The following is a 14,777-nucleotide window of genomic DNA, read 5'->3' on the forward strand; positions in this document are numbered from 1 at the left end:
CCGCCTGCAATGTGAGAGACCTGGGTATGATCCCTGGGTTGGGAAGATCCCCTGGAGAAGGGAAAAGCTAGCTACCCACTCCAGTATTCTGGCCTGGAGAATTCCATGGACTGTATAGCCTATGGGATTGCAAAGAGTCGGACATGACTGAGCGAGCGACTTTCACTTCACTTTGTATCTATCTATTCTGTAGAGTTGACTCATTGGAAAAGACTCTGAAGCTGGGAGGGATTGGGGGCAAGAGGAGAAGGGGACGACAGAGAATGAGATGGCTGGATGGCATCACTGACTCGATGGACATGAGTCTGAGTGAACTCTGGGAGTCCGTGATGGACAGGGAGGCCTGGCGTGCTGCGATTCATGGGGTTGCAAAGAGTCGGACACGACTGAGCGACTGATCTGATCTGATCTGATTCTGTGTTCTGTATCTGAATACAGGAGAGTTCACAGTGTCAGTGTTATTGCAAGTAAAACTGGATTGGAGAATATGGCAGAACTCAGGGCCATGTGGCTTTTCAGCTCATCCGCCCTACATTGCATTCATCCATCAAGTCCTAGCAGAGCACTGGACCACTGCAGACCCAAGCAGAGAGAGCTTGTGTGCTGGTGGGGGGCTGCTGCAGGAGAGAATCCAGGCCTTGTCTGTGCAAAGGCCTTTCTTCTGCTTCACCAGAGTCAGAAGTTACTCTTCTGCAGGCCATAGAAGCTTTCCCAACTACTACAGCAGGAGCAGTGTGCTGTTTAATGGGATTTTCTTTCACTGCACTGGTTGTGCCTCCACATTGTCAGTGCACCTGACCTGTCACAGGAGCATCAGTAGAATTACATGCTCACCTCGTATTGCAAGAAATTCCAGACTTACGGTGTGGTCTCTGATGCATAATTCAGTGCCCAAGTAATTAGGGTTTGGGTGCTATGTCATTTCCTACTGCTAATTTCCAGGGTATTATGGTCATTGTCTACTATAATACACAGAACAAGTATTCCTCCCTGCCTGGTATCCAGTCCACAGGTTGGTGGGGCAGAGTTTAGGGCTAAAGACTGACTTTAAATCCAGGCTCTAGGATGAAGGGGTTAGAGCCGAGTCCAGGCCCTTGCTTCTGCCCCGTAAGGCCTGTGTTCTTTTGCATTCCATTGCCTGGCACTTAGCACTCTTGGTCCCTGTCTACAATCTGAGTAGTAGGAGCAGTGCTTAAAAATGTTTAAAGGGGTTAACTAAGAGGATTCAAAATAGATGTAATTTCTTGCATACTCTTTTGGCCCTGGTTGATCCATTGTTATGAGTTTATTTGAGCACCTCACCTGGAAAATCCCATGGACGGAGGAGCCTGGTGGGCTGCAGTCCATGGGGTCGCTGGGAGTCGGACACGACTGAGTGACTTCACTTTCACTTTTCACTTTCATGCATTGGAGAAGGAAATGGCAACCCACTCCAGTGTTCTTGCCTGGAGAACCGCAGGGATGGGGGAGCCTGGTGGGCGGCCATCTATGGGGTCACACAGAGTCGGACACAACTGACGCGACTTAGCAGCAGCAGCTAATGAAATCAAGAAATTGGCTTTAATAGCATATTTTCATAGAATATGTAGTTTGAACCCAAAATGCTTTTTTAGCATTTACCCCTGGATTTGGTTAAATGTGTGGAATTCAATCTGGGAATTCTCTGATGAAAGGATGCTTAGTGAAAGAACAGTTATACTTAGAAATAGATCCAACCAGTCCGTTCTAAAGGAGATCAGCCCTGGGATTTCTTTGGAAGGAATGATGCTAAAGCTGAAACTCCAGTACTTTGGCCACGTCAAGCGAAGAGTTGACTCATTGGAAAAGACTCTGATGCTGGGAGGGATTGGGGGCAAGAGGAGAAGGGGACGACAGAGGATGAGATGGCTGGATGGCATCACTGACTCAATGGACATGAGTCTGAGTGAACTCCAGGAGTTGGTGATGGACAGGGAGGCCTGGCGTGCTGCGATTCATGGGGTCACAGAGAGTCGGACACGACTGAGCGACTGATCTGATCTGAGAAACTAATATCATGGTTTAAGATAAGATAACCTATTTTTGTAACTCAGAACATGTGTTGCTTTTATTTATCTTTATAGAGCTGGTGTGGAAGTTTTGTTTAATGAATTGGAGATTCCTGTGGAAGAATACTCCTTTGGTAGATCAAAGATATTCATTAGAAACCCAAGAACAGTATGTAATTTTGCATTTGTGTTATAATCATGTAAGCAAGTTCTTAAAGGATGTTTAACTTTATAGTGTTACCCAAGATGCTACCAAGAATGTCACATTTTTGTTTTTCTACAAATATCCAAGTGGATGGCTTAATAAAGGGTAGTGGAAGAACACATGTTTTATGAAACATCAAAATTTTTGAGCTGATAGATGGTGTAATATTTAAAAAATCAAAGAAACTGATAATACAGTAAAACCTCCCTCATTCATAAAAATTGGTGGTTAATCCAGTCTGTATATGTAATGTCTGAATTATACAGTAATTTCAGGAAAGACAACTCTACATGAAGTCACCCAAATTAAAAAAAATTTTTAAGAACACTTAAAATTCTACTTATTAAAAAAATCTGATTGAGCATTTTTATAACTGAAGAGACTAGCATGAAATATAATGAACATAGAGGTTTATTGGAAATATGGTGAAATACAAAAGTATTTAAATTGTTTGAGAGAAACCTAAGCAATCGTTTGAAGTCACCCCCCTTCTGTTAACAATTTCATTCTCATTGATAGTGTGAAGGCACATCTAGAGCTCAGTCCAGCCCTTATGTGATTTGTCATAAACACTTTGTAAAACACTGTAAAAACACTTTGTAAAACATTTGTAAAACACTTTGTAAAACATTTGTAAAACACTGTACCCTAAATTGTGTATCTTGCATGAATTCATCCAAATAGTTTTCTCCATCTGTTATTTTATTAGTTATTCAAATTAGAAGACCTGAGGAAGCAACGGCTTGAGGACCTGGCCACTCTCATTCAGAAGATTTATCGGGGGTGGAAATGTCGCACACATTTCCTGCTGATGAGAAAAAGCCAAATTGTGATTGCTGCCTGGTTCAGGAGATACGCGGTAAGAGCTCATGACGTTTTTGAGGTATAATCATGGTACTTTTTTGCAAATGTTTGTTCTGTACTTAACTATGAAAGTAACTTTTTACATACTTGATCTTCCCAATGACCTGGTGAAATGGGTCTTCTTCTGGTCCCGTTTTTTAAAGATGAGAAAACTAAGTAACAGCTACTAGATGGCTGAGATGGGGTTTGAGTCCAGGACAAGTCAGAGCTCCAGTTGAGTTCATCCCACTGTTTTCCACTGATGGAGATACATGTAGTGGAGGTCTACATCTTGAATTTGGTTTTCAGATTGGAAGAGATAATGTTATTTAACCATTTGAGTAGGGTAGGGTCAGTTTTCCCAAATAATTGGCTGTCCTCCATTTATTGTAGGAGCTCTGAAAATGGTTTTAATTCCAGAAAGCTAGTGCCACATTTTAGTAGAATTCTGGGTTTGGGTAAAGGTTTGGATTTCCTTTAGTCCTCAGATATCAGGCCCTTTGGGAAAAGGTGCGAAAATAAAGTATATTTATTTAATTGATATGGAATTTCTTTGGGGAATTTTCTTTCTCACTCAATTATAGATGTTTCATTGGCGGCATAACAGGTTTGAGGGAAACCTGAAGGTTTGCCTCTAGGCTAGGTTGAACTTGGCATTGTGTTCTCACAAAATGAATTTTAATGATAAGGGCACTGCTGCCAAGTGTATTTTCATTCTCTGCTTTTTCACTAGACAGTGGGTTGGAGAGTGAATTAAAATTGCAATCAAATCTCCTTTAAATGTGTTCTTCTTTTTCAGCTGTAGAGTAGTTTTACTTTAAAGGAGTGTATAATTAGAACGTAACTTATGCTGGCCTATTCTCGTGTAATCCATTTGAGTGTAAATTTCTGAGTTTTATAAATCAATGTTACTTAAATGAGTAAAGATAAATTACATTTAAAAGAACATCTTCAAAACTGCTTCCTTGAGTTAAAAGAGTATAACCAACGGTACAAGTGTTAAAGTCTGACCGTAGCCAGCCACATTAATGATAAATTTATTCACATGTATTTTGCAAAGGCCCAGAGGGCTGTTGTCTCCAGCCTGGCTGCACAGAGTGGTACTTTGCCCTTTGGCAGTTTTGTAACGCTCTGTTTTCTGTTTGCCTTAGAGTGGGAGGACTAACAAATAACCAATCCTCAAGGAACCCATTTTTATTATTTCTTATTTTGAGATCAATTAAAAAAAAAAAAGTTTTGAAGCATCCTAAATTTATCTGTCTTCAATTCTACAAATAGTTTTGAAACTCCTCCTCTGCCAGACTCTGAGGGAATAGCAACGTGAACCAAACAACCTGGTTGCTGACCTCATACAGTTTACATCTAGTGAGTGACAATGTGCATTTAAGCAAATAAATAATCAGAACAATGGCAGATTGTAGTAAGTGCTAGGAAGGAAATAGAGAACTGAGATCTAGAATAATGGTGAGACAGATACTACTTTAGATGGGGTGGTCAAGGAAGACCTTCTGGAAGGGGCCATTTCGTCAGAAGAATGAGAAGAAACAGGAACCGATAATAGCAACATAAAGCTTTGGTATCTCCAGATTTTAAAAAAGTCATCATATGTATTCTTAATTCTTGATGCTGAGAATTAGAATGAAAACAAATAATAGCCCAAGCTTTAGAATGTTATTTCTGTTTCAGAATTTTAACTATGGATAAAACTCAGAAACTTTGTGGGGTTGTTTCCAGACTGTACCAATAAAGCTAGTCACACAAATCTTTTGTTTCCCAGTGCATATAAAAGTTATGTTTGTGCCACACTATAATCCATTAGGTGTGCCATGTCATTATATCTTTAAAAGTACATACCTTAATTAAAAAATATTGCTAAAAAATGCTAACCATCATTTGACAACACAGAGTTGCCACAAACCTTCAATTTGTTAAAAAAAAAAATTTTTTTTTAAACTCCAATATCTATGTAATACCTCCATCAGTTATCTATAGTTATACAGGCCAGTGATTTTCCCTTGACCAAGTAAATCAAAGATTTTCTGAATGTCCATTTTCAGTTACTGATTACCTTAAAACCCATAATCTGTGGTATTTCATGGCTCCTTAAGGTGAATTTTAAAGAGAGAGTTATTTTCAAGCCATGTAGGAATTTTAAAAGAAAACATGGAGGTACCAAATGGATGTGAGAAGCAGTGGTCAGGTATTATAGGTACAGTTTGTTCCCTACAGACATGGAGTATCCTTCTGTGTGGAATCCTAGAGGTTTTCCAGCTCCTCATTTGATTGATGGGGAAACTGAGACCAATAAGGGCAGTGACTTGTCCAAGGTCCCAGAAACAAGGTCCTCTGGCTGGGTCCAGAGGGGCTACTTCAGGGTAGTTCTCAGGCCTGGAACGCTTTCCGCGGGCTTGGTGGGGAGCCTTGGACTGGGAGTCCCGTGGCTTCCATTGCCCTTTGTCAGGATCTCTGCCTTTCTCTCTGGCATCGTCTTGTTCTGCTGCTCATACATTGATAACTTCACCCTCCATCTCTTCTGAGCTTCCAGAACATAGCCTAGAGCCCTTAGAGCATCTGTCCCCCCTTAGAGAAAGTGAGCTGGGCAGTCTGCCATTTCCAGGGTCAGAGTCACAGCCTGGCTTCAGTAATTTGTTTGAAAAACTGTGAAACTTCATCCCAGGGACCCACGTTGTAGTGAATATTCCCTACTAAACACAGTCAACACTCACTTTTTCTAGAGTTAGTGTTCTAGCAGCCTCCGCTTTCCAAGACATCAGCTGGGAATTAAGACGGGCCTCCAGCCATTGACCTTGTCTCACTGACCCTTGGGAAGACTCTGACTGGGTTTTGCTTAACCTTGCCCACCTGGATAATCTCTGCTGCATCTGAACCTGCCTTTTGGGCTCGCATTTCTCTGGGACAGACCCTGTTTCTCTTTTCCACTGCTGACTGGTGTCCCCTCTGAGTCCTTGAGTGCAGGGATGCAGTCAGGGTAACATCTACATCTTCATAGTTCTATTCAAGGGCTGGATGTAGAGCACCAGCTCGATAAATAAAGTTTAGTCGATTGATAAACGTTTGCTTCAATTTGTGAGCTGATTTCCCAGCTTGAGGCAGTAAAAGCAGCAAACCTAAAAGGAATGTGGGGTGTCAGAGGCTGACGTAGTCAGTGGCATGGTGAGAAATGGAACCAAGAAGAGCACACGCTCAGAAGTAGGTGCAGAAGTCAGTGTGTATTCATTCCGTGTGTGTTCATCGGTATCTGTTGTGCATTTGACCGTGTGTTATAACAACATGGTGCGGAGAACAGATGTTAAGAGTGGTGGGTCCTGACTCATTTAGACATTAGTTAATTGTATTTACCAGCCTTGAAGCAAACTTTGAATTAATTGTAATAATTTTGGATTCTTGGATATTTTGATTTCTATACTTAATTGGTTGCCAGAAGGAATAAGGGTGATCAAGAGTTCATTGCACTAAGTGAGCTGACTCTTTCTTGGTATGTGTGTTGTGGATATGTAAATAGAACTGCTGATATCTTCCCCTTTCATCCTACAGCAACAGAAGAGGTATCAACAGATAAAGAGCTCTGCCTTGGTAATTCAGTCTTATATCCGGGGTTGGAAGGTGAGTTTGAAAGAAGTGACCCTTACTTATCTGGTGTTTTCACATTCTTTACAAAGGATGATGTCTTCATGCTCACTCTGCAGGGGAGGGCTCCTTGTCTCCTGCCCACCTTGTAAACAGTCAGATAGAAAGAATAAATATTATGGGCCAAGCTGGGGCCCTACAGCACCATGTCTTGGCTGCTTCCTGCTTTCTTTTCAAGATTTGTTCTCTGAGCAGGAAGTCCTTGAAATAATACTGTACATGATGTTGATCTCCTCTCACCTGCTATTTGCAAGGGAAGCGGTAGTCCATGAGGCTGAGTACCTGTGAGTTCTGCCAGACCTGAGCACCCCCAACCCAGTGCCTTCCATACCCTCCCTGTGACAGTCTTACGGGCTGTCCCGTCATGATTGAAAGATCCTAAGCTCTGGTTGTCTTAGTGCACCCACCCCACCTGATTCTAGGTCCTTCCTGCCAAAGCTTGGTTCAGAGTCAGCAAACTGTAGCCCACAAGCCAAACGTAGTCTACTGCCTCTTTTCACACAACCCGAGAGCTAAGAATGGTTTTTATATTTGTATATTATTATTAAATTTAAAAAAAGAGAAGAAGACGATTTCATGACATGTGAAACTTATAGGAAATACAAGTTTCATATAAATATATGCATACCTGAAGTGCAAAGTTCATGTAAAGATAGCTTTATTAGTACACTACGTCCTATACAAGACTGGGCATCTGAACAACAACAGGACATTACTATGCTCTTGTCTGACATCTTGCGTGTGGCTGCTTTAGCGCTACAACAGCAGAGTTGGTAGTTGTGATAGAGAACATATGATCTGCAAAACCAAAAACACATACTATCTGTCCTTCTGCAGATAAAGCTTGCTGATCCCTCCTTGAGTCAAAGGAACTTCAGGGCCTGTTGTTGCCATATTCCTGTTGGGTGATTTTGTGGAGGGGGCTGGATCCAGAGGGACTACTTCAGGGTAGTTCTCAGGCCCAGAGAACTTTCTGGAGGGGGAGCCTTGGACTGGGAGTCCCATGGCTTCCATTGCCCTTTGTCTAGTCCTATGGGCAACCCAAGGACTTGGTATTAATAGTTATACACAGCAATGGCCAAATATAAGTCTGAGCACACAGAGTATGTGAGATTGCTGCCTGCAGGTTTTTCTTTTGACCTTCTACTGAGTACTGGGGTTCAGATGCCCTGTCCAGAGACCAGAGGCGGGACACAAGATTCACCTCCAAACCAGCTGTCCTCCTAGCCCTACCCCGACTAAATCAGTTTCCAGAAATGACTGGAAGGAAGCCACTAGTATTGAACGAGTGAGATAATTTTGTTTTATAACAAGTTTTTAGCTATCTCTTTTGAATAAAAAGTACAACTACACTTCCATTCCAGACAGTAATAGGAAAAATGATCAAGTGGCTCTTGATGGATCATTGGAGATAGACCCACCATATACACCCATCATGTTCAGAGAACTCTTCCTTCCATCTGAGGCATCCAGTTTATATTGCTATGGTCAGATTTATGGTAAAGAATCTGCCTGCCATGCAGGAGACCTGGGTTCAATCCCTGGGTGGGGAAGATCCTCTGGAGAAGGGAATGGTTATCCACTACAGTATTCTTGCCTGGAGAATCCCCATGGACAGAGGAGCCTGGAGGGCTACATACAGTCCATGGGATCGCAAAGAGTTGGACACCACTGAGTGACTGACACTTTCACTTTCATCAGAGTGTGGGAGGATGCTGTCTGTCTGAGTGGGGCTACACTGTCATGATTGACAATGTCTTCATTTACCTCCTTCTCATGGTCCATTTTGGGCTAATGAGCAACTTTTCCTTTCTTTAAGCTGTTGATTTTTCACTTGAGAATGGGAATTATGACTATGTTTTCAGGTATTTTCTTTCAAGTCACTGGATACACGGGGTTTGCTTTTTGGTTGATTTTCGCTCTTTCTGGATCATTCTGTGTGCTTTAGGCCCGGAAAATCCTGCGGGAACTGAAACATCAGAAGCGCTGTGAGGAAGCCGTCACCACCATTGCAGCATATTGGCACGGCACCCAGGTAGGCCAGAGACCCCCCAGGATAGCAGTGGGTCAAGAGTGACTTGTGAAACAAGGGACCCCCTCATTCGGGTTTCACTGGCTTAAGCTCCTGAGCACGCGTTTGCCTCTTGCTCTTTCCAACATTTTGGTGTGGGGTGGTGGCTCACGCTTTTGTATACTGTTTGATGGTGACCGTGTCTGTCTTCCTCTTTCTCCACTGGGAACCAGCAGTAACCTTTCTTGCCTTAAACTTCTCTGTAAATCCTTTTCAAATGCATCACAGGCGCGAAGGGAACTGAGCCGGCTGAAGGCGGAGGCTAGGAATAAACATGCTATTGCAGTTATTTGGGCTTACTGGCTTGGATCTAAGGTACTTGAAATGCATATCCCATCACTCCCATCCTGGAATCTGCAATAATCAATCCATGTTTCTAGCATCTCAGGGGATGGAGTCCCACGGTTAACAGTGGCGCATGTCCTAGCAGCGAGATTTAATAACCCTGGAGATGTTCATGCCAACAGAGCACGTTAGGAAGCTAACTCTAAGCACGTGTAGGCAAAAAAAAACACTCTAATTGCTTACTAATGAGGTACTAGCGTAGCTGCTCTTTTTTAAAACTCAAATAATGTGCATGTGTAGTTTGGGAGGAGTTTTATTTGTTTGTTTTTTACCCCCTTGATGTGTCCTGGCGGTTTTCTAAAGGTGTTTTAGTATGTGGCGGGGGCATGATGGGAATGTTTAATTAAAATTTGGGTTTTGATTGGTCCTTGTAACATTGATAATAGAAATGCCTTTAATGCATGCTTGGCAAAAATATTAATCCATGAATGAAATTGGTTTTTAGGCTCACTAGAGCCGCTATTGATTATTATAAGCAAAATATTATATGTGAAAAGAATGATCATCTGTGATTTAGCAGAAAGCTATGTTCGTGCAAAACTAGCTGTAATTGCCCCTGAAGAATCCCAGGAATTTCGGCATCAGCTGTTTGTGTTCAGAAACAAAGGCCTCCTGAAATACTCTCACTAATCCCCAGGCAGAGTCGTGGGCTCTGTGAACATTTCACATACCCCAAGGGACGAGCATTTTAGATGTTTTCGTTACTTAGAAAAATCAAAGGTCATCTCTGCTAAAAATGTGAATCCCAGTTAGAAACTCAAATACCAACGTAGTCCTATGTTTTTAAGTCTACCTTGTCAGCGTTATAAACCCATGTTGTGAGAAAAATGAGAAAAGTCAACATTTGCCTGCATAAAGATCATAACTTGCCACAAGCTAACCAAAGTTGTTCGTTTGTGTTTGCCCCTGAACATCTGTGTGCAACCAGCTAGTTCCTTTTATAAACCGAGGGAACCGAATCAGAGGCAGAGGGTCTCTGGACGGTGGATTTCTCCACTGAGTGAACTCATTTCCTCGTCTCAGTACTATGATGTCATGAAACATGAGTGCCTGTCTGTTTTCATCTTTTAAAACACGCCTCAGATTAATTTTTCCCTCAGTTTGATTTTTAAACCTGTGAGTTTTCACTTTTTATCTTGCTTCTATATATGTCACTGTTTGGGGCCCTAGCTAATATTGAATTTTGATACATGTTACTTCTAATTTTCCAACTGCAGAGTTTGGGTGTTTTTTTTTTTTTTTTTTGGAAGTTCAGAGAAGCAACCTTTATTCCTTCCAGTTTTTTAAATGGTTGTTCACAAGAGTTATGTTTTTATATGTTCAAGTGAATGGACTCGGAATTTCACTGTGTCTTTAGCCCCATGGACTGGCAGCAGAGAGGAGTCCACAGAAATTATTAGGTGCCACTTACAGTTCTGAGGCTTTGATGAGGGAGGGAGTGAGAGAGTGTGGGTGAGGATGTAAGAGGGAAAGAGAACAGGGGAGAGAAAAGGAACGGATTGGAAGGAAGGGGGCAGGCTGGGAGTGTTTCCCTCGGGTCCCACATGCATTGTCCTGCTTGGAGACAGAGTCTCAGTGCCCTGAAAGTACACCAGCCTGACACTGATGCTTTGGATTTAAATAATTGTGCACCATTTCTCTTTCATTCTGAAATCCTGATACATAAATTGGCTCTTCTGTTTGGTGGGGTGTCTTTTTCTGGTCATTTGTGCTATCTGCATTGGGCTGTCTCTTTTATTTACCATCTAAAACATTCTAGGCTCGAAGGGAATTGAAACGCTTGAAGGAGGAGGCTAGGCGTAAGCATGCAGTTGCTGTCATTTGGGCTTACTGGCTTGGACTGAAGGTACTTCCTCAACAACTTCTTTCTGTCCACGGTGACTCGATGTAGCCCTTCTAGCACCTACTAACCCTGACCAAATGATCAATTATGCTTGCTGATGGTCTGCACAATCTTTTACAGTGGCACCTTGCCTAATTTGGTTTCTTTTAGAGAGCAAACCTATACACTAAAATTTTCTGATTTTATTGCAGTGTCTTTCTTTAAGTAATAGGTTTAAAGTAATAGCATATTATTTAACTATAGTAATGTAGCATATTTTATTCTTTGTTATGCAAATTCTATTTAATGTCCTCTTCATGAGGATGAAGTGTGTTTTTTTCCCCATTTGTGATACAGAGTTATAGCAGTTGAGCTAAAAGCTGACCCACTGTCTGCAGTGACCAGGCTGGGGATACTGGGCTTTTGTTTCCCTTTATCCTTCTATTCTGTCCCATTGATGGCTCCTGGAGCAGAGCTTTCTTCAAACTGGCCATCAATCATTCTAATTGTTCAGCATAGAAACCAAAGGGTGTTGCATAAATGTACAGATTTTGACAAGTAAGACCAGCAGTGGATCATTCAGGTTAAAGAGAACTTTAGATTCAAATGCATTCTCATTTAAGGCAGGGTTTATTTCAAAGAGGTTCTTACTGCTTGAGGTAAGGATGCAGGTACCTAAATATGATTAGGCTCTGGAAAACCTTGAGAATGACCTTAGGCAATACAAGGATTTTGTCTTCCTAAGAGTCAATAACTCATCACTGTAGGGAGCTATTCATATTGTCATTGGGGGGATAATTAGGCCCTTTTTTGATATTTGCTCTTCATTCTTTTTACTTTAATACTGTAATAATTCACTTTTTTCTAAATATTTGAATATTATCCAGGAAAGCATTAACTCTGAATCTGAACTGAGTTAGCAGTATCCATAAACTCTGCTTTTAAGAGTCTGTATTTTTCCCTGAAAGTTTAGCCTATAACTTTGAGTAAATTAACTTTTTTATTATAATGAATATTCATCAAATTTTGAAGTAATTAAGAAGTAACTTAAATATGAATTTAAGATGTTCTATTTCAAGAATTGAACAAGTTCTGAAATGACTTTTTTAAAGTCAAAATTGAGGATTTTATTTCCCGTTTTATTCACATTCTAATTTGCATCTAATTTTCATAAAAGGAAAGAACAAACAGCATTGAGTCAGGAGTTTTACTCTCTGTAATTCTCTGTACCAGCAACATCACATTTGTCTTCGGTTTTCTGGATTTAACTAACTGCACATATGATTTTATATTTATTATAATACTTTCATATTAAGAGTGTGTGCTCGCATCATATAAACCAAATTCAGTTTGTAGGTGAATGCTATTTTAGTTAGTTAACTGGCCTTAGTATAGACATAACTGTCTTTTTTCCCCCAGTTTCCACAAAACAGGAGTATTTTAATGTGTTACCATAAAATTATTATAAGATTAAATTTCTTTGAAGTTTAAGAATGTAATAATTTTGTATTTTTATATTTTTAAAAAAAAGTTTTGTTGGTATGAACAGTAGTTTTGCCCTTTTAAAGGATTTGATTCTTGTGGAGTTATTACAAAGTGGACCCTTTTTAAGACCCCTGGGGCCCAGGAAGGGAACCCATTCTGTGTACCGTCTTGTCACCAGGCATCTTCTGTGTGTAGCTGTATTTCAGGAGAAGGGGCCTGTCCTGTATCACAAAGCATGTTGCATTGAGCTCAGTTACAATGACATTCAAGTGTATATAAATGTACAGTCAAGTACATTTCTAAGGATATATTTTCATGAAACCTCACTTTAACTTCTCTGCTTTTGTACATTTTTATAATTTTAGGAGCCAGTTAATGAATATCATTTTTCTTCCTGTTCCTTTTACCCTTGTAAGTTTGAGATTGAAGGGAATCCCCTAGTGGTCTAGATGTTGGGACTTAACACTCTCTGCTGAGGGCCTGGGTTCAATCCCTGGTTGGGGAACTAATATCCCATAAGCCACATGATGAGCCCCCCCCCCAAAAAAAAAATTTTTTTTTTCATTTTTAAAAAAATAAAATAATGAAACATAAACTTTAAAAAATTTTTTTGAAATAGTTATAAACAACATGCTGCATACTAAGTTACTTCAGTAATGTCCTACTCTGTGTGACCCGGTGGACTGTAGCCCACCAGACTCCTCTGTCCATGGGATTCTCCAGGCAAGAATACTGGAGTGGACTGTCATTTCCTTCTCCAGGGGAATCTTCCTGACCCAGGGATTGTGTCAGGAATCCTTATGTCTCCTGCGTTGGCAGGTGAGTTCTTTACCACCAGCAGCACCTGGGAAGCCCCTATAACCAACTCCATGACTACAAGAGAAATGATCATCAGTAATGTGAGATATGAATTAAAGGAAGAACAGCCTACATGGTGTATAAGAGAATTTTTAAACTTTAAAAGTCCATAGGTGTAGAGAATAAGTCTGGTACTCAAATGCCCAGAGGCACCAGACGGGTCACATGAAGGAAGTAACAGATGAAATGTGGGGAAGGAACACAGGCCTCCAGCAGTTTGGAGCAAGCAGCTCTCTTCCAAAGGCTGCTCTGGTTCACTCAGTTCTTGCTGTGTGAGAATGGGGCTTCCTGTTGCTAGATCTTAGAGAATTGTAAGAGAAATCTGCAGTCTGAACACCTATGTCAAAGTCTTAAAGTGCATATAAAATATTTTTCAACAAATTGAATTTGGTTACTTGGTTGCTAGTTTATAGCCCCTAATACAGAAATATTTTGAACATGTGCTGTTAAACCCAGAAAGCTAAGCTATAAGAAAAACATAATGTCTAAATTATTCAAATAGGCAAATATTTTGCCAGATTCTAACTCTCCTATTTATAGCTGGATTATAAACATTTTAAATATTTTCCCCTCAATTATGAAACTTAACTACCATTCATTCATTTGACAGACACCTCAGTTATTTTATTTGTTAGACACTAGCATACAAAGTAAATATGACAATATAGCAGAGAAGAAATAGTAAACTAAAACTAATACGATGTCTTAAGTGCTGTGATTAGTATTAGTAGAAAGTTTGGTGGGAGTAGGAGTGAGAGAAAAATTAATGTAATTAAATGGAAGATAATGATCATTCAAAAGCTTCCTTTTACATTCTTATTTTTAGTCATATGCCCTCCTCAGTATGTAGTACTCAAGTCCTGTCTTCATATGCAAGTCTGTTTGAAACTGCCATATATTTCCTCAGGCATTTCTTGCCTTTTAAGAACAGTTTGAAGTGAAAATTACCTTATGTAATTTTTTCTGAAATGTATTTTGATTTTTGATAGATTTGCAGCTATGCCTGTACAGTGTTTCTCATCAGATCTTCAGGCTGTTTAAAAGCTAGTTAAGAGGATTTAAAACATCAAAACATTCTGGTATTATCTTGCATCTCTTAATTTATTTTCCTCTGACTTAAACCCCACTGTCTCAATATGCTTCAATTACTTTGCTGTATCCAGAAAGACACTTGTGAATTTACTTCTTCCACTTAATTTTTGGTTTTAATAGAGGTGTGTCATCTTTATGGGCATCTGTTGGCCACACACTAACCTCTGTATTCTGCTGCTTCTTTTTAAAGGTACGCAGGGAGTACAGGAAATTCTTCAGAGCCAATGCCGGCAAGAAAATTTATGAATTTACACTGCAGAGAATTGTAAGTTTATATTTTATATGTGGCTAATTAGTATTATTGGGTTAACTAGTTCGTAGCACTAACTCAGTAGTATGTGACTTATCTGGTAACAGTTAAATTCTAATTGTGACATTGAC

The 14,777-nt window shown here is 40.3% G+C and overlaps 1 protein-coding gene across 4 annotated transcripts in view; it reads left to right on the forward strand.

The window, feature by feature from the left end:
• The window catches only part of MYO1B (myosin IB), a 199,171-nt gene that overhangs the window by 169,460 nt on the left and 14,934 nt on the right, over positions 1 to 14,777 (forward strand). For 2 of the 4 annotated variants that reach the window (XM_019974173.2, XM_019974180.2), the window contains exons 19-25: positions 2,103 to 2,196; positions 2,942 to 3,091; positions 6,631 to 6,699; positions 8,672 to 8,758; positions 9,023 to 9,109; positions 10,899 to 10,985; positions 14,587 to 14,661. In XM_019974173.2, coding sequence (XP_019829732.2) covers positions 2,103 to 2,196; positions 2,942 to 3,091; positions 6,631 to 6,699; positions 8,672 to 8,758; positions 9,023 to 9,109; positions 10,899 to 10,985; positions 14,587 to 14,661 — 649 coding nt within the window. The remainder of the gene's footprint in view (positions 1 to 2,102; positions 2,197 to 2,941; positions 3,092 to 6,630; positions 6,700 to 8,671; positions 8,759 to 9,022; positions 9,110 to 10,898; positions 10,986 to 14,586; positions 14,662 to 14,777) is intronic. The other 2 variants (XM_070769490.1, XM_070769496.1) reach the window with 2 other exon arrangements.

This window comes from Bos indicus, chromosome 2 (assembly GCF_029378745.1).
Source record: "Bos indicus isolate NIAB-ARS_2022 breed Sahiwal x Tharparkar chromosome 2, NIAB-ARS_B.indTharparkar_mat_pri_1.0, whole genome shotgun sequence".
NCBI classification, from domain to species: Eukaryota; Metazoa; Chordata; class Mammalia; order Artiodactyla; family Bovidae; genus Bos; species Bos indicus.